This window comes from Akanthomyces muscarius, chromosome 5, assembly GCF_028009165.1.
Source record: "Akanthomyces muscarius strain Ve6 chromosome 5, whole genome shotgun sequence".
NCBI lineage: Eukaryota > Fungi > Ascomycota > Sordariomycetes > Hypocreales > Cordycipitaceae > Akanthomyces > Akanthomyces muscarius.
Window position 1 is genome coordinate 744577 of NC_079245.1, and position 20999 is coordinate 765575.

Genomic DNA, 20999 nt, shown 5'->3' on the forward strand with positions numbered 1-20999 from the left:
TTTCTGCCCTGAACGACTTGTGTCTGCATTGGATTTGCCACTATTGGATGATGTTTTGCTCCCGGTCACCATTTCTGATGACTATTGTCTCTGTTGACTTTTATTCTGGCGACTTTGTTTCTGCTGACTTTGATTCTACCAGTTTTCTTTTCTGTTCATGTCAGCCTTTGCCAGAGTTTTGTTTCTGTCTTTTGTTCTTGTCGATTTCCTTTCATCGAAATGCTTTGTACAATGTGTATATGAGATATGGGTTGATGCTTTTTACGAGCGGCGTTTAAGAAGGAACTTTGGGCATACCACGGGATGGAGTTTTACCGTTATATAGACGTGTTTTTGCATTTTGTAGACTTGCTATGTTTTGATCAATGTATAGAGACCATCTTTTTTGGCTTTTGACATCCAAACTCCAAATTATATACAGTCCTTGATGGCTTCCCAAAACCCTTCCGGGTTCTCACACATGGGCAGATGGCCCGCCCGCGGCACCACCCGCAGCTCAGCACCACCCTCGTTACCAAGCAAGCCCTTGAAGCCGTCCATGGCCTTGACCAGCGCGCCCTTGCCATCGCCCTCGCCCGCGATCAGCAGCCCCGGGACCGCGCACGACGGCATCTCGGGCTTCATGTCGTAGTCCCACAGCGCCGTGCAGCTGTGCGCAAAGCCCTCGACGTCGTTGCCCGCCACCATGTTCGTCATCCAGGCCGTCCTCTCCGCGCTCGTCTCGGGGTGGAACCACCGCGCGACCGTCTGTCCCGCCAGCGTCCTCATCCCATCATCACCGTCGCGGGCCACCGCGATGCGGTCCCGCCAGGCTTGCGTGTTGGCCGCGCTGGAGGTGCAGTTGAAGTCTGCGGCGACGAACCGCGCCACGCGCGCGGGATACGTCAGCGCGTAGCGCAGCGTCGTGGCGCCGCCCATGGACACGCCGACGAGGCACGCGAGCTGGTCGATGCGCAGCGCTCTCCGGAGCGCCTCTAGGTCGGACGTCACGGTGTCCAGGCTCGCGGACGTGTGCGGCCGCGGAACGGCATGTCGTCCGCGGGTGTCGTAGCGGAGGATGCGCACGTCGGGGCGTTGACGCTTGAGGATGGCGACCAGGGGATCCCACATGGCGTAGCTTGTGAGCAGGGAGTTGCAAAAGGCGACGACGGGCGCGTCGGGCGCGGAGCTACCCTCGAGACGGTACGGGATGAGAGCGCCGTCGGATGTGGTGATGCGCGAGGTGATGGACGTGCTGTCGGTGCGGATGGCACCAGAAGGCGAAGTGAATGTGGCGGCGGAGGGCGGGAGCTGCTGGGACAGGGAATGGAGGTCCCGCGACGCGGGGCCGAAGATGTAGAAGAGGGAGTAGGTCGTGCGGGCTTTGGCGGCGACGTACCGCTCAAAGACGGCGGTGCGCCGGGGCGTGTCCATGGATGCGGCGTGCTCTGCGCCGCCGAGCCCGTTGGTCGGCTCGTAGTCGTGCAGGCAGAAATACGCCGTCTTCCCGGCATCCTCTCCCACCGTCTCCGCCGGCGACGTCCGGAACAGCCTGCTGCGGCGCCAACCCGGCACCTTGGCCAGCAGCTCGACATGTTCCTCCACGTACCACTTCTGATACTCCTGCCCCGCCGCGGGCTCATCCGTGAGGCTTATTTCCACCGCTACTGTCACGTACCCCTCCGCAACGTCCTTGTCCGACAAGCTCTCAATCGGCTGCAGCGACGGCGCGGACCTGGTGTGCAGCAAGTCGTAAAAGGAGCGGTGGACGTCGACGTGCGCAATGGTGGCGGCTTCGCGCGGGGAGCGGTTGGCGCGGAGGGTGGTGTAAGTGGGCGTGGCGAGTAGCGGCATGTGCTTGACGTCGTAGACGGCCATGTAGGCGGGGGCGGCGGGGGCGGTGTTTTGGTAGCGCAGGCCGTTGGAGAAGATGCTGGGGAGGGAGAGGCGGGTAGGCCCGTGCTCGTTGTTGTACCAGGCGTGAAAGTCGGCGAGCGGGAGGGAGGGCCGGGGCTGCATCGTCACGTAGAGGATGCCGGGCGCCGCCGCCGGGCCGGAGGAGGAGGAGGAGGAGGACGCCATGGCTGTTGGTGGGGGGGAATGAGGGAATGTGAGATGTCAGGAAAGGGGTGATTGGAATGTGAAGAAGAGAAAGTGAGGGTGTATTGTTCATCTCGCGGGGTTATATGGAAACCTCGAAAATCATCGCGGATAAAGGCTGGACGGGTTGGTGGTTTAGCGCCGTCTCCATCTCGGCAGTCTCGTCGGGAAGTAAAAGCCGGGGTCGGCGTGCAGTCTACCGGTAGTCGATGGTCAGATTCCAACATGAGCATCAATTCTTCCTGGCATAAATATTCTTCAAGAGACTTTATCATTATTTTATATTTCTTTTGAGCAATTCATTTTTTGAGACATGTTTTCTTTGCCTATGCGCTGGTTAAGCCGTGTTTGTAAATGCAGGCCGTTGGCAATGCCCTCATTGGTCGAGACGAGTCAGGAACTGCTCTGCCGACATCAGATTGTTACTGCAACTCAGCATGAGCATCCATTGACACGACTAAAAATATATGCTTCAGATCCTCCCCGTTATTTGCCGCAACCGAGTAATGCGGTTGATGCTGTGCCACCACTAGCACCACCTCCATGCCAGGCGGGTCTTGCCGTGATGATCGGCCGGCCCAGACGTATCACAGTGAAACGCAAATGCTTCTGCACATGTCACCTGTCAGATAGTCACCATTTCACGCAGAGATCACATTGCAAAGTTGTTGTAAAAAAAAATTGGTTTAACGTGTTTCGTCTTATTGAGTTGTGCATCCTTGCGGATCTATCTATACAAACAATATAGATGCAAAGAAAAAAGCAAGCCAGTGCTGTTCCAAACGCCAGTCCGTTATCCGAGTAACCCATTTCCCAAATATGCACAGTACATGTGGTACAAAATAAAACGCTCTGCTGAATCCATAATCGCTGTAAATCTTTTGTGCTGCAAAACAATATCATAAACCAATTACAACTCCAGGGTGAGGAGTTCTAATCTGGCGACGACAGACTCGGCACTGGCGGATATGCGCTGGACACGAGCCATGGCGTAGGCAGCAGTCTGCTCCTCTTGCGTAGCATCAACGAGCTCGAAGCGGGACAGAGCCTTCTCGACCTCGATACCGCCAAAGATATCGACGTGAGAGAGGCCTTCAGACAGAACAGGGGATTCGGGGGCGGGGGCAGAGGACTGGGCATGGAAGAGGGCAAATTCAGGGTCAGACTCGAACTTGTCATTGACAGGGGCGACCTCGGTGGGCTCGACGGTCTCGGTCTGGACGGGGCGTTCAATGACGGGCATGTCGACCTTTTCGTCCTCGGTAAAGGACTCAACAAAGTTGGACGTCTTGCCAGCGAGGAGACCGACGTCAATGGGAGCAGGAATCTCGGGGGTGTCAACGACAAAGACGGTAGGCTGGAAGTTGTAGCCATCAAGCGCAAGCATCGAGTAGTCCATGCTCTGCTCGGGAATCATGGCCATGCCAATCTGCTGCTGGGACTGGTTGCCAAAGGGGTTGGCATCCTTGGGGACCTGGGCCTGCTCCTGCTCGGGCTGGGCCTCGACCTTGACGGGGACCTGGGGAATGGTGGTCGAGTTGGTGCTGAGGTGGTCGAGGAAGTTGGAGAAGCTGGGAGACGAGAGAAGCATGCGGGTCAGGTCAGACAGGCGCTTGTTCTCCTCCATGAGGGCACGGTTGCTCTGGCGGAGGCTGGTAACCTCATCATCCTTGTGGTCACGCTCGCTCTCAAGCTGAGTGATGTACTCCTTTCTGCGGGAGCGGAAGGCACGGGCAGAGACCTTGTTGCGGAGCTGGCGGCGCTCCTTGGAGCTGAGCTTCTTGCCCTCCTCACTGGCGAGGAGGCGCTCGTCCTCATCCATGTCCTCCTCAGACTTCTTGGTGCGGGGCATGTTGGAGGATCCAGACTGGGAGTCACCAGAGGCGGAGGCGGGCTTTTGGCGCATGTTGTTGAGGAGCTGGGTAATCTTCTGCTCGACAATGGGGTCGGTGGCCTGAGGAGCCTTGCCGCGAGCCTTTTGGCTCTGGCTCTGCTGCATCATCTGGCGCTGCTGGGCCTGGGCCTTGGCGACGGCGGCAGCCTGGGTGTGGGCGCCAGGCCAGAGACGGCCGGGAGAGCTGCTGGCCGAGGCCTGCTGCTGCTGCTGCTGCTCGATACTGCTGGGGTTGACAGTGAAGAACTGGTCGGCGTTGGTGTTGGTAAAGTCCATGTCCAGATCGGAGGCGGGCAGGGTAGCCTGCGAGGGCGAGGTGTTGAAGTCAAAGACGTCGTTCTCGGGAGAAAAGCTGGTGAGGTAGTCGAGGCTGCCAAAGTCCTGGTAGCCAGTGTTGTTGGTCTGGTTGACAGCCATGGTGTTGGCGAGGGCGCCAGGGACGAACCCGGTCTGCTGGCGGTACATGTCGTAGTTGTGACTGGGGCCGGTCATTGTCTGCGTCGTGGCCGTCGACGAAACCGAGGGCGGCGTCATCTCGGATATGGGGCTGGCAAAGGCCGGCTTGGTGCTCATGTTGGGAGAGAGCGAAGGAGACTGGTAGTTGGCATCAAACTCGGACAGGTCGAGCAGAGCATCGAAATCGTTCTGGGCCGAGGCCGACATGGTGATGGATTGGTTGCCGTCAGGGCGAGTTGGTCAAGATGGTGGCAAAGTGATCGAGCGGCGAAGAGACTCGATTCAGTATTGGATTGGGATGGAAAGCCTGAGGCGAAATGTTGTTTTGTTGATTTGAAGTGATGGTGTTGGAAGAAAGAAGAGAGATGGCAGAGGCAAACAGGAAAGTGACGTGAGCGTGGCAGAAGGGGGCCGTTGTGGCTATGAATGGCGTGGGAATGGACAGACGGGGTGGGACGTGGGACGGTAGGACGGGCAAGCCGGGGGAGCGACGGGGGCGCCTGAGGGAGAGCGAACAAGGCTCTGGCGCTGCAAAAAAGACCAAGGGGAGCCAAGGAGAGGCCAAGGACAGCAGGCTCCGGGAAAGAGAGCCGTTCCAGGCATCCACAGGCATCGCTGTGGTTGGTCCGAGGGCGAGGACAGTGGAGACGAGGGGGATGAGGGACGCGTCAGCTTTTCCTGCTCTGGCTGTATTTTTGGCTGCTGCTGGTGCAAGCAGACCCACTGACAGACGAATGGTGCCAGCGCTCCTTGCAGCGGGCCTCAGGGCCATCGAGGCTGAGTCGCCGGTGCATTATTACCTATGCGCTACAAACCCGGCTGACTGGTCGTGCTGGCCTGTCCGTCGCCCAGTCGTGCCTGCGAAACTGCTCTCCAGCGGACCTTGGCCGGGCTCACGGCCCTCGACGCTCGCTGTGGCTTTCTGCTAGCGCCCAAACTGATGACGACGCTCAACACCTGCCCGAATAAGCAACCAGGGTGCTGCGCCTCGTATTAGCCAATCGCTGCTGTTATCCGTCTCCAGCGCCTCCATTCCTTCATCTCTTGCTCGGCGATTTTTGTTTATTATTTAGATGAGAGCACATGTAGTGTTGCCGAGCACATTTTCGTTTGCGCCCTTTTTTTCGTGATTTGTGCCCGTAGGTTTTAATAGGCAGCAGGCGGTGCCAGTGGCCGTGGCGGCGGTGCTGATAGCCGAGACTTTGAGTTTGCACGTAATCTACACCCAAATCCAGGTACTTCGCTAAGCCCCCTTCCGGAGCGTCACGTGCATCAGACTAGTGTTGTCGTCGAACGGATTGTGGGAGCCTGCCAACCAGCCGCGATTCTTTGCCGTTTGGTGTCAGCGTCTCAGTTCCAACTGTTTCTGTCTAGCGGCCCGAGAGCTGACGTGACCCATGGCGTTCGAAACGAGGCGACCGAGTTACGATGATCTGCAGCGTATTCACATCATCTATGACAAGATATACCTCGATGCAACACCCACTCAAGCATCTTCGCGCAGACATGGATTGCAAGCAGCTTTCTTCGATGCCAAGGGATTCTTTTTCTCCTAAAAGAGACAACTATAGAAAACAATTCAATTTTTCATCATGTCAATGAGTGTCATCGCACCCAACACTTGCCCCCGGCACCCTGCCACCATCTCGCTTCCTTCCGAAGCCTCAGATTCCCGAATCCTCAAAACTGATGACAAGAATTTGTGAATCAAACAAAATTCTACCATCCACCGGGGAATAAATGTTGCCCTCATACCGCATTGCCGCCCGTTTCCGCAGGACTCGCGTCGTCCTTGGCCTTTTTCCGCCAGAATTTCTTCCAGCTCCTTTCATACCGATCTTGGACTTTCTTCAGCATCTTCCCCTTGGCCAACGCAGCCTCTGCTTTTCCTTTCTGCACGATGATTCTCCATTTGTCGGGTCTCCATTCGTCGCTGGCAGTTCCCAGCATCATAAGGCCGGCAGCAATGTAGGTACGTATCGAGATCGCTGCAAAGGTTACCCAAAACTTTGCGAATGCCAGAATCATCAGGTGGTGCTTTTTCGTCGCTGCCTGGAGTCGAGCCTCCACCGCCCGACGGCGAAGTGAACAAGCTGTTTCCGAAAAAAGTCTGCAGTCAATTTTGTCAGCAAGTTCAAGTCATCAATCCCATCATTACGTCGACAGCTTACAGCGACAAAAGTTGGGGGCAGAAATAAAATGGTAAAGAATGTGAATATGAACAAGTATTTGTTCAGCATCCTGCTCTTTTGAGCTTCTGTAATGCTCTAAACTTGGAATTGCTAAATACTCGGTGGTCAGTGATAATGTTGGTCGTTCATCTGGTAAGAAGGAAACCTACTCCGTCCAAAAGACTTTAAACTTCATCTTTCGTTCGCTGTAGTTTGACTATAATTCTGTCGGCGTTGTACAATGTCCCAGTTGTAGCTCAAAATCTGCTTAGATTCCGCCAAATAGTGAGTTTTCCCTTTGTACCACGTATCTATGCCACGCGTGGGCTCCTCAGTGTGCTGGGCCAGCTCTTCAAGAGACTTTACGTCGGCTCAGACTGAGTCAATGAAAAGGCCTAGTATCTTTATGATTTTGAAATATCGCAGTCATGTTTCCTGCTCCGTCTCCATCAAGAGTTCTCGCAGTTTATCTTTGCTACTCAGATCGTGGAACTTGAGTGACTGTAAGCTACACGCTCAGACACTGAGGATGATAAGACAGAGATTACATACCCTGACGGAAACAGCGCTATCAATATTGGTAATTGTGTAGTTTCAATCCGCTTCCCAAGCATCCATGGAAGCGCATATCTGTATCTGAAATGCAGAGATCCCTGTGTGGAGTCCTGCAGGGAGTAAGCCGTAGATGAGCCACGGCTTCTCGCGTGAAAGGCCACCTTCAAAGTTCGCTAAAGTGTAGGTCCCCGGACTACCCAAGACTTCGTCAGCCGCTGAGAGAAGTGTAAATTTTCCGCAGGGGCGCTGGGTTGGAAGAACGTTCAATGCGATCGAGTACCGCCTTTCGCGCAGTTGTAAAATACCTTGTCCATCTGCGCGAGGAATTTCCAAGATCTCTCTGTGGCATCGAAAGCCGACCTTTACGTCATATTGCTCCCGATTAAACAGGCCTCGTGTTTGAATCCATTCCCATCGCCCGATGGCATGAACGCGGCAGAAGGAGCGCATATGGTGCCTGAGAGCCTGAGAGAAGTGCCGTTCTTCTGTAAGTGTGATGCTACTAAGTCTGCCGCTGTCATCAGCGTAGGTGAAAGCTTTGTTGCTATCTCTCGACCGGTATCTCTCATGATTTGGGCCCTCTTGCCACTTCGCAACATGTTCGTGGGGTTGGCGACGCAGGTTCAGAATCCAGTAACATGACTTTGAGCTCGTTGCCCGCCACCAGCAATGAAGAGTAAATAATGGGAGAACTTCTCAAAGGGAACGAAAGATGAATAAAACAAACATTTCTCACGACATTGGACTTTTGCAAATCTACGGGTGTGTGCGTGTGTGAAAATTTGAAGCTGCATGTCGCACAAAGGGCCAACCAACTCGGGTGCTGGCAGCGCTCATGTGGACCACGCAAGCCATTGGGTATCACTGCAGCTCAGGCCGGCTATATGAATATCCAAGTAAAGGAATCAAGAAGGAACCGAACACAGTTGATGCAAAAAATGGTATAATTCGTAGCTTGACAACCTCACAATCGTGGCATCTTGTAAGTGCTTCTCTGCCGCTATGTCTACTTACTAGTAGACTGATCGTGGGGCAGGAAACAAACATACATTTGGCGTGTGGAGACGAATGCCCGCCGGTATGATTTCCGAGGGCTATAGCAAAGCCCACTTTGATGTCTTCAGCGAATGAAAATCAGGCTGCTCCTGGCCATCATTTCGCCTCCTCCGAATATCAGACCACCCCGTCGCTGTTACCACTAGTTACTGGTGTGTGTCTCGAAACGCTCTAGGCTAAATTTTACTTTGGTCCCAAAAGCACGACCACCAAAGACACCTGCGATTTTGCAGCTTCGCCGCCTTTTTCCAGGTACCATCCCTACAACCCCCCACACTCCGGCGGCCGTGGTTTCACCAGCCTCGCTGGCGTCGCACTCGGTAAACTGCCACAGCCCGACCATCGCACAGGTACATATGCTGTTCTCGTCTCAGGTCCTGCGCTTTGTCTGGTCTCTCTCATGCTCGGCTTGCCTGCCCTGATAGCACAGTAGACTATTCCACGCATTTTTGCACAGCCTCGGACAGTCTCTCGATGTCTCGCTGCCTGCCGTGGCATTGCTGTGCTAGCGTCTGGCCAGGTCAAGAACAAGTCACGTGCGTTTCAACAGTTTCCCAGTCACGTGCAAATCTACCCGGTATCGCGGTCACTCCTCATTGGGGGCCATTTTCCGCAAGTTGGCTTCCATTCTAGGACATTAATAAATTGCCGAGGGCAATTCACCGTTAAACTACTGGTAGGCAGCTCTACGGCTGCTGTTACCTGGTCTCGCCTGTCTAGCCCGGCCTGAGCTGCTGGTGCTGACTGTGCTCCATTGACGTTGCTACACCGTGACGGAGTTTAACATATCACGCTTGCCACTTACCGACGAGTTTCACGAAAATTCTCTGCCAGAAGCAGGGGCTCGATGCTCATACGACGAGCTTAATTGGAGTCGGTGTAACATTGAAATTCAAGAATCACTGGGCGGGATGTTCTGATGTCAGGGTCCCCAACCATCCATCGATCTTGCCTATCGACCCGACGACTTCCGCTGCGACTCCCGCAGCCATCATCCGTACAGATTTGCGTCGACAGCTGTGTGCAAAGACCGGGTGCTACATAAGCCTGCTATCTCGCTTATGGCCTGAGTTTGGACTCTATGCTTTTCTGCGTCCAAGTCCTTCCATGAAGCATGAGCATGGTCAACGCGTGATGCCTTGGCAGCACACATGCGTCGCCCAAGAATTTCGTACCCAACAGTGTAGCTCGTATTCTCTCCCCCATACAGTACCAAACGCACCCGCGCTACCGAATTTCTCGACACTTGTAACACTTCAAGAGCCAATCTAAATGCATCCCGCACGGCCACCTGTGCCGCTGCAATGTGCCAACCAATGGCCTCACTTCTCGGCTTTTTGCCCAATCTGACTGGTCCTTTTGAAACGCAAGCTGCATAAATCAAGACGGCCTTATTTATCCCCAATTACAGCCCAACGTCGTCTGACCGCCATACATCACACGTGATGCACGCCTTTGCATCTTCACATCGCAGTTGCTTGCTTACCTAATCACGACCTGCCTAACGACTTCAATGGTGGCCCAACGTCCCCAACATCCAACAACGCACTCCAGCTAGCTCAAAAGGCACGAGCTGCGCCGCTGCTCAAGTTACTCCTTTCCCGATTTACCCTTCTCGGGTGTGGTGATTTTATTCGCCCCTCGCGGCAGCTGTGTGGCCGAAGCTTATCCCCGTCCGGCGTGTATGCCCGTCGGTATCACCATCGTCTCATCTACCATTTCTCAGAGACCTGCCTGCTTCACATTGCTGGCCTGGGTGCTCCCTCCCCCCGCACCGGCTTCGCTGAACTCACTGCCTGCATATCAACTACCGTGCCCATCTAAACATGACATAGTTGCCCCAAATGGTGCGGGAACAGCGCGGCCTCCCTGCCGCGGTGGTTGGCGGCCCAAAGGAACGGCACATGCGGCAGAACCGGCCCCAGTTCGACCCGTCTGCGTTTCTGCCCGAAGACTTTTTGGCGAAGCCTTCCGTGCCCAAGTCCAAGCATCATACGTACTTTGAGTTTGCCACCAACGAGAACAAGAAGAAGAAACTCGAATACCAGGTTTGACCATGATGCCGTGGCCCGTAACCTCTTCCCCGACTCATCGTCCCTAGGTCACAAACGACAGAAAGCCGCCCCCGGGTTTCGAGTTTGTCCCCATGGGCAATCCCGACCTGACAACGGCCTGCAAAGAAATCTCCCGAGAAAAAGATGCCATGATCTTCATTGTCTCCGTAGGTGGCCGCGGGCCGCTCGACACTTGTAGCCCCCGATATTAACAACCATTACGCAGAACTCCAGACGCGGCACCGCAAACCAAATTACTGGCCAAATGGGCCGCATCGGTTACCATATTCGGGCAATGATTGTCGAAGAGGCCAAGGCCAGCCTGAAGAACTTTTCGCAGTTGCCCGTCGTCGCCACGAATGGAGCGCCTGAGCCGATTCCCGAGTCGCAGGAAGAGTATCATGCACAGGCTGATGCTGCTGTCAGAGATTTGTTTCCTCGCATTCCCAATACTGATCGCCAAGCCATTGTTGATTATTCCTTTACTCGAGTTCGTCTACCATCTCTTACCACGCCCTTCGCTAACTCTAACCGTATCCAGGGTATGTCCGCTAGAGGCACCGTGCCTGTCGGCCTTTCTAGGGAACTTCCATTGGTCAGAAGAGTGCAGCTAGCCGTGCTGGCCCATATCCGCCATACGCATACACCATATGATCGGCTACTCAAGTTCAAGGACGTATCACGGGACGACGCTCGCAAAATGGTTGAAAAGCGCTGCCTTGATACCCTCGTCCAGTGGCGAGGCGATGAAGAGACTGGCCGCGATCAGTTAGACGAGATTCTCCGCGAAGTGGTCGTTATTTCCGACTCTGAAACCGGAGATTCGGAGGACGAGTCTACTGATGCCACCTCAGCCGAGGATGCAGACATGGAACTTGCAGTTGCGGGACCCTCAAGCCAAAGATACTCCGTGCCACGGACTGAGTTGGATACTGCCATGGATTTGCAAATGGACCCGCCCGGAACTACTCCTGGACAATTGCAGCCGTCCGTATTAGACCCTAACCAACAGGTGGCCAATTTCCAGAGGTGCAATCAACGTGGTTTTAAGCGATACCGTGCCTGGGAAGAAGCCATCCGGCGAAATAGAGAGGTTCGAGGCTCTTCCGCTGCCATGGAAACTGACACTGGCTCGCACCCAGTCTATTCCCAGCAACAGCCGCCACAATCTGCTGCTTCGACGCAGCCAGTCTATGGAACTGCATTTGCAGCAGCGGCTTCTCGGCCCATGACGCCGCCGTCCCAGGATGTACCACTTCCCTCGATAGAGACCATGTCGCCACAGACGATGGAACCATCATTTGTGCGTCGCATACCCCTTCGTGGGACTGTGGACATACAGCATCCAGACACCTGGGACCAACCTCAGTACCAAGCCAACGTACCTGGGAGACATGCGCATATTATGGTACCATCTGGATCTGCATTGCAGTACTCGGGACCGCCTCCTCAGGCCCCCGCATATCCGTATCAAGCACCGTACGGGACAGCAGTACATATGCGTGCTTCAAGGCAGGTAAGTGACGTACAACCACCCGGACCTAATGGCCCATCTCAGGCAGCTTTTTGGCAGGCACAAGGTTCCGCCGCCGCTCATAGGATTATAATGGATGTCAACCGGCCAGGAGAGCGCTCCAACCCCATCGTTATGGAGGATAGGGGAGGATTTTACGAGCGCGTCACCCAGCCGGAGGAACAGAGGATTTCTGTCCTGGAGCCACCCATTTTGATTCGCGAAGTTCGCCGCTGGTCTCGGCCCCCAGAGCCATATGGAAGCCGCATGTATGTCGCTCGTCGCGAGAGTCCGATGGTGCATGACCACGACATGGACGGCGTCGAGTTGTATCACGCTCCGCCCCCGCGCGAAACCACCCATATGATACCTCAATGGGGACCTCAGTACCACAACGGTCCGTCACAGCCGGTTCCTCTGGCAGTCTCTGACCTTCGGGACCACGGGGCGATACATGTTCGCGCCCTGTCGCAGCCCCCTTCCCACGCGGAGCACCAAGGGGGATTCCCATCACCTCGTAGGGACGTGTGAGTGTTGCTGGTCTCTTCCATCTTTGCTTGTTCTTTTGTTCCACGACAGAAACTCTTGTCTTGTCGACTTTGATGATGTGCTCACACGATGCAGAAATCAAAGCAGCCGGGGCACCAGAGATGGCCAGTATGCGCACGCACAGACTCGAGGACATGGGTACCGGTCACCGCCAACCCCGGCATCGCCACGACGGCATGGGCCGCGAGGGAACGTCATTGTTCTCGATTGAGGTCTGTGACCATGCTACCGGGTATATACGTTTTTTTGTGGAGGAACATGATGGATGCAACGTTTACGTTTTTTGTCCTGGGAATATACATTGGGCTCATTCATGTTGCATTGGCTCTTTGTTACGACTTCTTTTACTTTGACGAATTTTTGTTATGATGGCTCTTTGTTGCTTTTTGTGTTCTAGACTGCGACTCTGTACTTTTTCTTGAATTTGCATAGCGCTGCGAGAGAAAGACTATTGAACCCACGACTCTGCTTTCATGAAGCTGATACAGGAGGAATTATAGACGAACTGGGGTCCGATAGACGGGACAGAGGCATATTCGGATAATGTTTTCTTGATGACTACAATACACTACTCATTCACATTGTCTCATCAAATCTTGTATGATACTTGTGATTTTTTTTGGAAGTATTTAGTCTTTCTACCTGATATATACAGTCTGCTTTTAATAAAATCCCGAAACAAATGAACGTGGCCTATTTTCCGAACATGCTTTTCTCTTTCATGTTGTATGACAAGTCGTATCCTGTCAGATTCTTCTTAATTCCTGCCTCCTCGTCGACCCTTGGCGATGCCATTCGCCCCCGTCGGGCCAGGACCGTGACGCTTCTCCACGCCCAGTCCTCTTCTGCCATTCGCGATGCCACCGCGTCCCGATCGCCCACTCCCACCACCACCGCGTCCACCGCGTCCTCCTCTGAAGCCACCACCTCCACGACCACCACCGCCGCCACGGCCTCGATCACCCTTGCCGGGGCTGATTCTATTCTTGACCATGGCGGCTGACTTTTCATCGAGCTGCACACCACCGTCCTCGTCGTCGTCGCCGTCGACGTCGTCCCGTGAGCGACGGTTCGAAAACTTGAGCTTGCCGCCGCGGCCGCGGCGTGCGGCGTCCTTGCCCTTGATGGCGGCGACGTAGGCGCCGACACCGGAGCCGCCAGTCTCTGGCTGGTCAATCTCCATTGCGTTTTCATCTCCATCGTCGTCCTTGCCGAGGATGAGCTTGCCGTCGAGGTCAAACCTGGCCTTGGACTTTTTGTGCGGCTGGCGCGCCTTGGAGGGCTTGGTGGAGGAGATGTTGGCGAGGGCCTTTTTGTCGAGCAAGTCCAGAGGCTCGTCGTCGTCTTCGAGGATGTACGTCTTGCCGCCCTTTTGCGCCTTCTTCTTGATCCGGGGGGCCTCGTCGTCGTCGTCGTCGTTGTCATCCTCGCCTTCCGACTCGCTGCTGTAGATGGCGCGGTCGTATTCCGTGTCAAACTGCTGCTTGCCGTTTTGCTCCTCGTCCTCGTCCTCATCACTGTCGTCATCACCCGCGCGGGCGGCGTCCTTTCGCTTCTTGGCGCGCTCTTTCGTCTTGCGGATGTTGACAATGAGCTTGCGGTCGGGCTCGGGGCAGGCCTGGTGGATGGCGTCGTAGCCGAAGCGACGGACCATGCGCTCGAGGATGTGCTTGACCTTTGCCTTGAAGTGGCCCTTGTGCTCGTGGCTCCAGACGATGAGGTTGGGGACGAGCGTGGCGAGGCGGGGCAGCATGAGCTCGACGGGCAGGCTGATGACGCAAATCTTGACGAAGCCCAGGCAGCTCTTGACGATCTCGCGGTTGTTGGAGGTGAGGAAGAGGTCCATGGTCTGCACCAGGTCCGACAGCGTCTGCTCGCTCAGCAGCCCGCGGTATTCGTACAGCAGCCGGCTGATGGCGGTGATGCTGGCCGAGATCATGTGCGGCGTGCTGCCGGCCAGGCCGGCGCTCACCATAGTGAAGAACTCTTCAATGTTGGCTGTGCCGGCGGGCGCGTCGGCGGGCATGTGCGGGACCTTGGCGTTGTCGATGGGCGCGTTCTCGGCGGACGCCATGCGCTGGCCCATCTGCACGAGAAGCTCGTAGGCCGTCTCGCGCGCGCGCTCGTTGTTCTCCTTGCAGCAGATGACCACCTCGCTGAGAACCGAGGGGATAAAGTGCAGCGAGGTGTTGGGGACGTAGGGAAGGAGGGCGGTAATGGCAGCGAGACGGTCGCGGCGGGCCGGCGCTGATACCTTTTCGGTGCTCGAGACGAGGAGCTGCTGAAGCTCTGTGCTGCGCGCCTCTAGAGCCGCCTTGCCGAGCTCCGAGGTCTCCATGCGCGGAATCAGCTTGTATGCCTTTTTCTGCAGCTGCGGCTCGTCGTTGCGGTTGATGATGAGCGAGGCAATCTCAAAGAGCGTCGCGAAGCTCTCGCGCGGCAGGTAGGCGGACATGGTGATGACGAGGTCCATGAGCGTCTGCGCGGTGGAGGGCATGTGGTCCTTGCCCTTGTGGTGGTGGCCCTTTTCCTTTTCGGCCGTGTCGAGGGTCTCGAGCTCCGCGGCGAGCATCTTGCTCACGCGGTCAAAGGTGTCCATGAGCTCCTGCTTGGGCGTGATGCTGAGGAAGGCGTTGACGGTCTGCAGTATAGGGCCACGGCTCTGGGGGAGGGTCTGGGTATATACGTTGAAGAGGACGGCGAGCATGTTGCCGGCGTACTGGCCGAGGTAGGTGAGGTTGTTACCGGCCGTCTCCTTGCTGACGCGAGCCTGCAGCAGAAAGTCGTCCTCCTCCTCGGCAATGGTCGACATGGCCTGGTTGGACTCGATGAGCGTCTTGAGGGCACGGCAGACGTCGAGGCGCAGCTCGGTCTGCTTGTATAGTAGATTGGCAATCATTTCGGCAAAGCCTTGGTCGAAAGCCTCGGTCAGGTCGAGAGGTAGATCACAGTATCCAGGCAGGATAGACCACACCTGCTGAACGAGGGTCTCGTAAATCTTGATCTCCATAGTCTTGGGGGCGTCGCCGTGCTCCAAAACGCGCTGGAACATGACTTCGCTCAGGGGAACCATTTCAGTCTTGAAGTGGCTCAGGTTGGTGTTGCTCGTGTAATCGCGCAGAATGGGCAGCAGCCACGCGCGGCCGGCTTGGCCCTTGACGGGCTTGATCAGATTGAGCGGCAGCACAGAGAGAACAGCCTCGGGACCCATGGCGCGGACGGCCTGGCCAATAACCTCGTCGGCCTCCTTCTTGTTGCGGAAAGACGAGTTCTCGCGAATCTCGCCAATCGTCTTGGTGACGCTCAGGAGGATTGGGTTGGCTCTCCAGCGCAGCGACAGGAACATGGCGGCGAGGACATTGAAGGTCTGCAGCCAGGCGGCCTGAAACTGAACAGTGAGAAGAGACTCGGCCGTCTTGGCAATCTTTTCCAGTGTCTTTTCGTCGTATATTGAGGGGTCAACAATCACTTGCTGAGGGATGCAGTTGGCCATGAATGAGATTAAGCACTCGGAAGCAGAAATGCGAATATTTTCGGACTGCGATTCGAGAAACTGAGAGACCATGTTGAACAGCTCCGGCACATTTTGAAAGGTGTCCTCGGGTTCGAGCTGCGCAGAGACGTCGTAGCCTCGGGAGAGAATGGCCAGCCAGGGCGGGACCAGCTGGGTGTCGTTGGCGGCCGGTCGCAACTCCGAAATAATTTCCATCAGACGGGGCAGCTTGGCGGAAGAGACCTCCTCGCTCATGCCCTCAAATATCATTTCAAAAATCTCAAAAGAAGCCATGGTCATGTACTCGTTGCCCGTCTTGGCAATGTTGAGGAGCAGGTCGCAGAGCGACTCAATCTTGGTGCTGGGCCAGCCGCCACTGGCAGCGGCCACCGTCTTGACGAGGTGCAGGGCGTGGATGATCTCGGGGTCGTGCGTCGCGGCAGGCGCCTTTTTGCCTTTGCGGGCGGCGATGGCCTGCGCGGCGAGGGTCTCGAGGTTCTTGAGCGCCGTCTGGGCGCACATGTCGGCGGCCGGGTGGTCGAGGGCCGGGCTCGGGGGCGGGTTGCGCAGGACGCGCTTGAGGGCGTCCTGGGCGCGCTTGCGGATCTTGGGCCGGTGCTCGAGGGCGAGGTTGAGCAGGCCGGCGACGGCGCGGCGCGGGCCGACCTGCGCGACCGACAGCTCCCACGAGGCCGCGTCCTGCGCGAGCAGCAGGCTCTCGAGGCAGCCGATGGACGTGCGCAGCAGGATGGCCTCGGCGTCGGGCATCAGCAGGACGGGCGCCAGCAGCGTCAGGATCTGCGTGAACTTGGAGCGCAGCAGCGCCTCGGGGGCGTACGGCGTCACGACGTCGAGCAGGTAGACGGCCGGCGTGGCGAGCTCCGTGTTGACGGCGCCGCTGCTGTTGGCATTCTGGAGGAGGGCGAGGAGGGCGGCAAAGTATCCGGTCGGCGTGGGCGCAGTGTTTTGGTCCTTCAAAGTCGACTCGACGGCCTGAAGCACAACAACGGTCTGTCCTCGAGATTGTCAGTCCCGTCACAAAGAACAAGAGAGGCGGTATGGATATTTTTGACTTACACGTTTCTGGCTCTGCAGGCCGGGCGACTTGATCTTGTCAAGCTTCTCAGCCAAGGACGGCGTCGTGGGCGTCGCCATCTTGTCCCAAGAAGTTATATTTGATCAGTACAAGCCAAAATGGTGATATTCTTTCGGTGAGAAGGCGATCCAAACCCAGGCCCAAAATTTTGGTGCAGCACCGCCCAAGAAAAATTCCTTATCGGCGACTCCCCGCCAGCGATAAGATCCGTCAGTGTCTTTTTTTTTTTCGTGGAGTACTTTTTGGCGGCAAGTACATTAGCCGAGTTATCGCTGTATCCGGATCTCCTGCACTAGCCACCCACTAGCCACTCCGAGCCGCTGTTAGTTGTGCTGTCAGTGGCGCTGCCTGCCAGGCGGACTCGTCACCAGCTGCCCCTCCAGCCTCATCAGGCCGTTGAACCTAGGAAGCTCCGGAGGCCGTCGACCAAGTCTCTCCGCGCCGCTACCAGAACAACACCCGCGTCGCACGATTGCTGCAGCAGAGCTGCACAGGGAGGATTGGACACCATGGCTTTTCTGATTCTTGTTCTCGGCGATATCCACATCCCCGACCGAGCTCTCGACTTTCCCGCCAAGGTACGGCCGTCCCTTGCCAGAGCTGTCGCGAAAGCGCGAGCCGTCGTCTGACATGATCCCAATCACTGACAATTCCTCCCGCCTGTAGTTCAAGAAGCTCCTCGCGCCCGGCAAGATTGGCCAGACGCTGTGCCTCGGCAACCTGACCGACAAGAACACGTACGAGTACCTGCGCTCCGTTGCGCCCGACCTCAAGATCGTCAAGGGCCGGTACGACGTCGAGGCCACGTCGCTGCCGCTGACGCAGGTCGTCACGCACGGCGGCATCCGCGTCGGCTTCCTCGAGGGCTTCACGCTCGTCTCCAACGAGCCCGACCTGCTGCTCGCCGAGGCCAACCGCCTCGACGTCGACGTCCTCTGCTACGGCGGCACCCACAAGTTTGACGCCTTTGAGTACATGGACAAGTTCTTCGTCAACCCGGGGAGCGCGACCGGTGCTTACCTCAACGGCTGGGGCGACGACGGCGAGGGCTCGACCCCGAGCTTTTGTCTAATGGATGTAGGTTTCTTTTTCTCGGGGTGCGGGAAACACGAAACGGGAATGGGCTTGCTGACAAGAACAACTTCTAGGTCCAGGGGATTTCTCTCACATTGTACGTCTATCAGCTCAGAAAAGACGAGCAAGGAAACGAGACGGTCGCGGTGGAAAAAGTCACGTACACAAAGCCTGTTCCGCAAACAGGGAATGCTTCATAGCCAACTGGAGGGTGGGTTAGAAATGGAGACAGAGTTAGCACGATGTGCTAGTGCAGGTGGAACAATAACGGCAACATTGCAAGCTGCGATATATACCATGATGTGCATAGAAGTCGCCCGAGAGCAAGGTTTATTTGTCGTGCCCGAGAAGCCGGGCAGATGCCAACTACACAACAGTGAGACCGCTACAACACGAGCAGGCCATGAGAAGGCAAAATGTAAATAAAGCATTAATAAGACTGCTGCTGCTTTGGTATCTTCAACGACAGAAACAAACTAAACCAAGAAAACAACAAGAAGAAAACAAAGCTAAAAATGCTCAGGAAACCAAGAATGCTAGTAATGTCCAAAAAACCAAGGATGTTAAAAATGCTCAGAAAGGCCCCCTCCTCCCCAAAAAGAAAACGAAGAAACCTCTTAAGGTCAAGAAAACCAAAAAGACCAAGAAACCTCCAAAGGTCAAGAAAATCCGAAACCCAAAAACCAAGCAAATCCAGAAACCCCCAAAATCCACTCATGCAACCATCCATGCGTCCATCTATCCATCCATCCATCAATGAAAGTCCAAGAAAAAATTCCAAAAGTGAACCAATCAAAACTCCGAAATTGAGCCAAAGAAGCCCTCCAAACGTTCAGCTCACTGAACGCCTCAGTTTGACCTTGAGGCTGGGTTCAGCGTAGCTCAGAGATGACCTATTTCTTCTGTGCCTCTCAATGCGTGCCTCCTGAGCCACCTTTTCTTGAGCCACCGTTTCCTGCGCCAGTTTTTCTTGGGCCATATTCTTTTGAGCCAGTTTTTCCTGAGCCAGTGCGTCTTCCTGAGCCTTTGCTTCTTGGGCGAGCCTCCTTTCCTCACGGCTAAGTATAAAAGATCGAACGGTCTTGTCGGTACCCTCCTCGTTGGGAGCCGGTGCGTCTTCCTGAATCCTTGCTTCCTGGGCGAGCTTCCTTTCCTCACGGCTAAGTATAAAAGATCGACTGATCTTGTCGGTACCATCCTCGTTGGGTGTTGTTTTGTGCTTTTTGGGCAAACCCTCGCTCAGTGCTGTTTTGAGCTTCTTTGGCGACTGCTCACTGGTTGTTTTGCGCTTCTTGGGCGATTGCTCGCAGTGCGTTGTTTTAGACTTCTTCGGAGACTCCTCGTTGGTTTTCTTTCGCTTCTTGGGCGACTGCACATCATCGTTTGTGCTCTTTTTTCCCAGTGGCACTCTCTGACTCTGAGCAGCGTCTGCCTTGGCACGTGCAGCTTCTCGCTTTTCATTGGTGAGCTCCCTGAGCGTCTTGCCGCGGGACTTCTCAAGCAAAGTAACCCCTTGAGCATGAGTTTGGGGAAGTAGATTCTCATCCGTAACCTTCTCCAGCGTCATGGGCTCATATTGATTTCTGCTGTACTTGCGCTTCGACCCCGTCTTAATGGGAAGAATAATAGGCGTGTCTGAGGTGGGGTCCTTATGAACTCGACTTTCTCTAATCATCGGTGTCATAATGGTGGTAGACGATGTAGGCCTGATGCAGAGTCTATCAAGATCTGGCGACGACACGACTAGCGGTGAAGAATCGAGGTTGCTAGAGAAGTTGCGTGCTCTAGCTTCGCGTGGCGGGGTGTCAGTCTTGGCCGGCTCTCGGTCGTTGATAGGGGCAGGAGGAAGCTGCTCAGTAGTGCGTTCATCCTCTTCTTCTGATAGTGCCTGAAACAGGTCGGCACTGCAACATGTTAGTATGTGGACGGCAATAAAACCAGGTACAACGCTTACCTCGCGGACTCGCGCAAGAACGTGTTGTCCTCGGCGATGTTCCCGAGTTGCTCAACAACGGAGGCAACATCCTGAGTGTAATGACGTCGTTGTGAAGGAGTTGGGCGAGTATCGACAAAGCTCGCTCTCTGAGTCACAGCTGCAAATTGTGGTGAGGTTGGGCTGATAGGGGCCTCGAGTCCGAGGCTTGTGACGAGGGTGCCCCATTCCGCGAGGTGGGATATAAGTTTCTCCTTGACTGTAAGGGCATATTCGACGATTCGGCGTGCATTGTTTTCCTGGGCTTCGTGCTCGAGCTCGATGATACGCTGGCGCAGCTCAAAAATCTCGGCTTTTGATTGTTGTAGCTCGCGTTCAAGCTCGCGAGTGCGAGCCTGACTGGAGTGGTTGCTCTTAGCAAGTTCTCTATTTTGGCGAAGCATCTTCCTTCGAACTGTTTAGTGTCTCGGGTTAGCATCTTTTAGGTCGCATGTGAAAAACGGAAGGTCATACGAAGTTCGATGCTCTCTGCTGTGGAGAGCGCTGGCTCATTTAGTCTGGCCATTGTGTGCAACGCGACGGCTGGCGGCCGAAAAAAAAAAAAGGGTGAATCCTGTACTGGAGTACTTGAGGTGTTGAATGCTGGGTTTTTGTATGATTCTGACAGAAGTCAAGCAGAAAAGACGGTGCGTAGAAATCAAGTCAATGCGCAGATCGAAGATGCAGTTGGAGGGGTTGAGGTTTGCGATGCGATGCGTGTTGACCAATTGCACCTCGAGCGGGTCCTCGCGCTGGGTGCTGGTTGTCAGGGCAACCAGGGGCTGGCATGCGCTGAGAGCTGCCAGCGGGCGCTGTTCAGGCGCTGAAACTCTAAAATTCGCCAAAAATCACTGGAAGAGAACAAGCAAATCAATCAAAGTTTTTTTGCGACGCGAAGCCAGGCAAATCCATTAAACTGTTGAAGTGGCGAATCTCGAGAAGAAAGGAGAAAAGCGCAGAGTTGGCTTGCTGCTGCTGACCCCGCTAGAACTCGACGAAAATCACTAGAAGCGCATAGCGCGAACGCCAACACGGGA

At 55.4% G+C, this 20999-nt stretch overlaps 7 protein-coding genes across 8 annotated transcripts; 2 read left to right on the forward strand and 5 right to left on the reverse strand.

The window, feature by feature from the left end:
* Positions 1 to 411: 411 nt before the first annotated feature.
* On the reverse strand, positions 412 to 2061 carry LMH87_009511 (uncharacterized protein; the record flags this gene model as incomplete). 2 transcript variants are annotated; one of them, XM_056196516.1, is made up of 2 exons in its annotated part: positions 512 to 618; positions 780 to 2061. In XM_056196516.1, 2 exons carry the CDS (start codon positions 2059 to 2061, stop codon positions 512 to 514), a joined length of 1389 nt encoding a protein of 462 aa, XP_056053656.1. The 2 variants fall into 2 exon arrangements, with proteins under 2 accessions (XP_056053655.1, XP_056053656.1); XM_056196517.1 differs by having other exon boundaries at positions 412 to 2061.
* A 928-nt stretch (positions 2062 to 2989) lies between these two features.
* LMH87_009512 (uncharacterized protein) lies at positions 2990 to 4636 on the reverse strand (the record flags this gene model as incomplete). Its single annotated transcript, XM_056196518.1, has 1 exon — positions 2990 to 4636. One exon carries the CDS (start codon positions 4634 to 4636, stop codon positions 2990 to 2992), a length of 1647 nt encoding a protein of 548 aa, XP_056053657.1.
* Positions 4637 to 6456: 1820 nt separating this feature from the next.
* LMH87_009513 (uncharacterized protein) lies at positions 6457 to 7469 on the reverse strand (the record flags this gene model as incomplete). The annotated part of the gene is made up of 6 exons (XM_056196520.1): positions 6457 to 6539; positions 6601 to 6711; positions 6771 to 6790; positions 7080 to 7092; positions 7153 to 7168; positions 7461 to 7469. The coding sequence occupies 6 exons, from the start codon at positions 7467 to 7469 to the stop codon at positions 6457 to 6459; spliced, it is 252 nt and encodes an 83-aa protein (XP_056053658.1).
* A 2586-nt stretch (positions 7470 to 10055) lies between these two features.
* Positions 10056 to 12538, forward strand: LMH87_009514 (uncharacterized protein; the record flags this gene model as incomplete). The annotated part of the gene is made up of 6 exons (XM_056196521.1): positions 10056 to 10259; positions 10313 to 10432; positions 10492 to 10755; positions 10807 to 11781; positions 11839 to 12305; positions 12403 to 12538. 6 exons carry the CDS (start codon positions 10056 to 10058, stop codon positions 12536 to 12538), a joined length of 2166 nt encoding a protein of 721 aa, XP_056053659.1.
* Positions 12539 to 13084: 546 nt separating this feature from the next.
* On the reverse strand, positions 13085 to 16975 carry LMH87_009515 (uncharacterized protein; the record flags this gene model as incomplete). The annotated part of the gene is made up of 2 exons (XM_056196522.1): positions 13085 to 16831; positions 16898 to 16975. 2 exons carry the CDS (start codon positions 16973 to 16975, stop codon positions 13085 to 13087), a joined length of 3825 nt encoding a protein of 1274 aa, XP_056053660.1.
* Positions 16976 to 17425: 450 nt separating this feature from the next.
* LMH87_009516 (uncharacterized protein) lies at positions 17426 to 18190 on the forward strand (the record flags this gene model as incomplete). Its single annotated transcript, XM_056196523.1, has 3 exons — positions 17426 to 17494; positions 17583 to 17993; positions 18065 to 18190. The coding sequence occupies 3 exons, from the start codon at positions 17426 to 17428 to the stop codon at positions 18188 to 18190; spliced, it is 606 nt and encodes a 201-aa protein (XP_056053661.1).
* A 632-nt stretch (positions 18191 to 18822) lies between these two features.
* On the reverse strand, positions 18823 to 20488 carry LMH87_009517 (uncharacterized protein; the record flags this gene model as incomplete). The annotated part of the gene is made up of 3 exons (XM_056196524.1): positions 18823 to 19894; positions 19945 to 20377; positions 20437 to 20488. 3 exons carry the CDS (start codon positions 20486 to 20488, stop codon positions 18823 to 18825), a joined length of 1557 nt encoding a protein of 518 aa, XP_056053662.1.
* Positions 20489 to 20999: the final 511 nt, after the last annotated feature.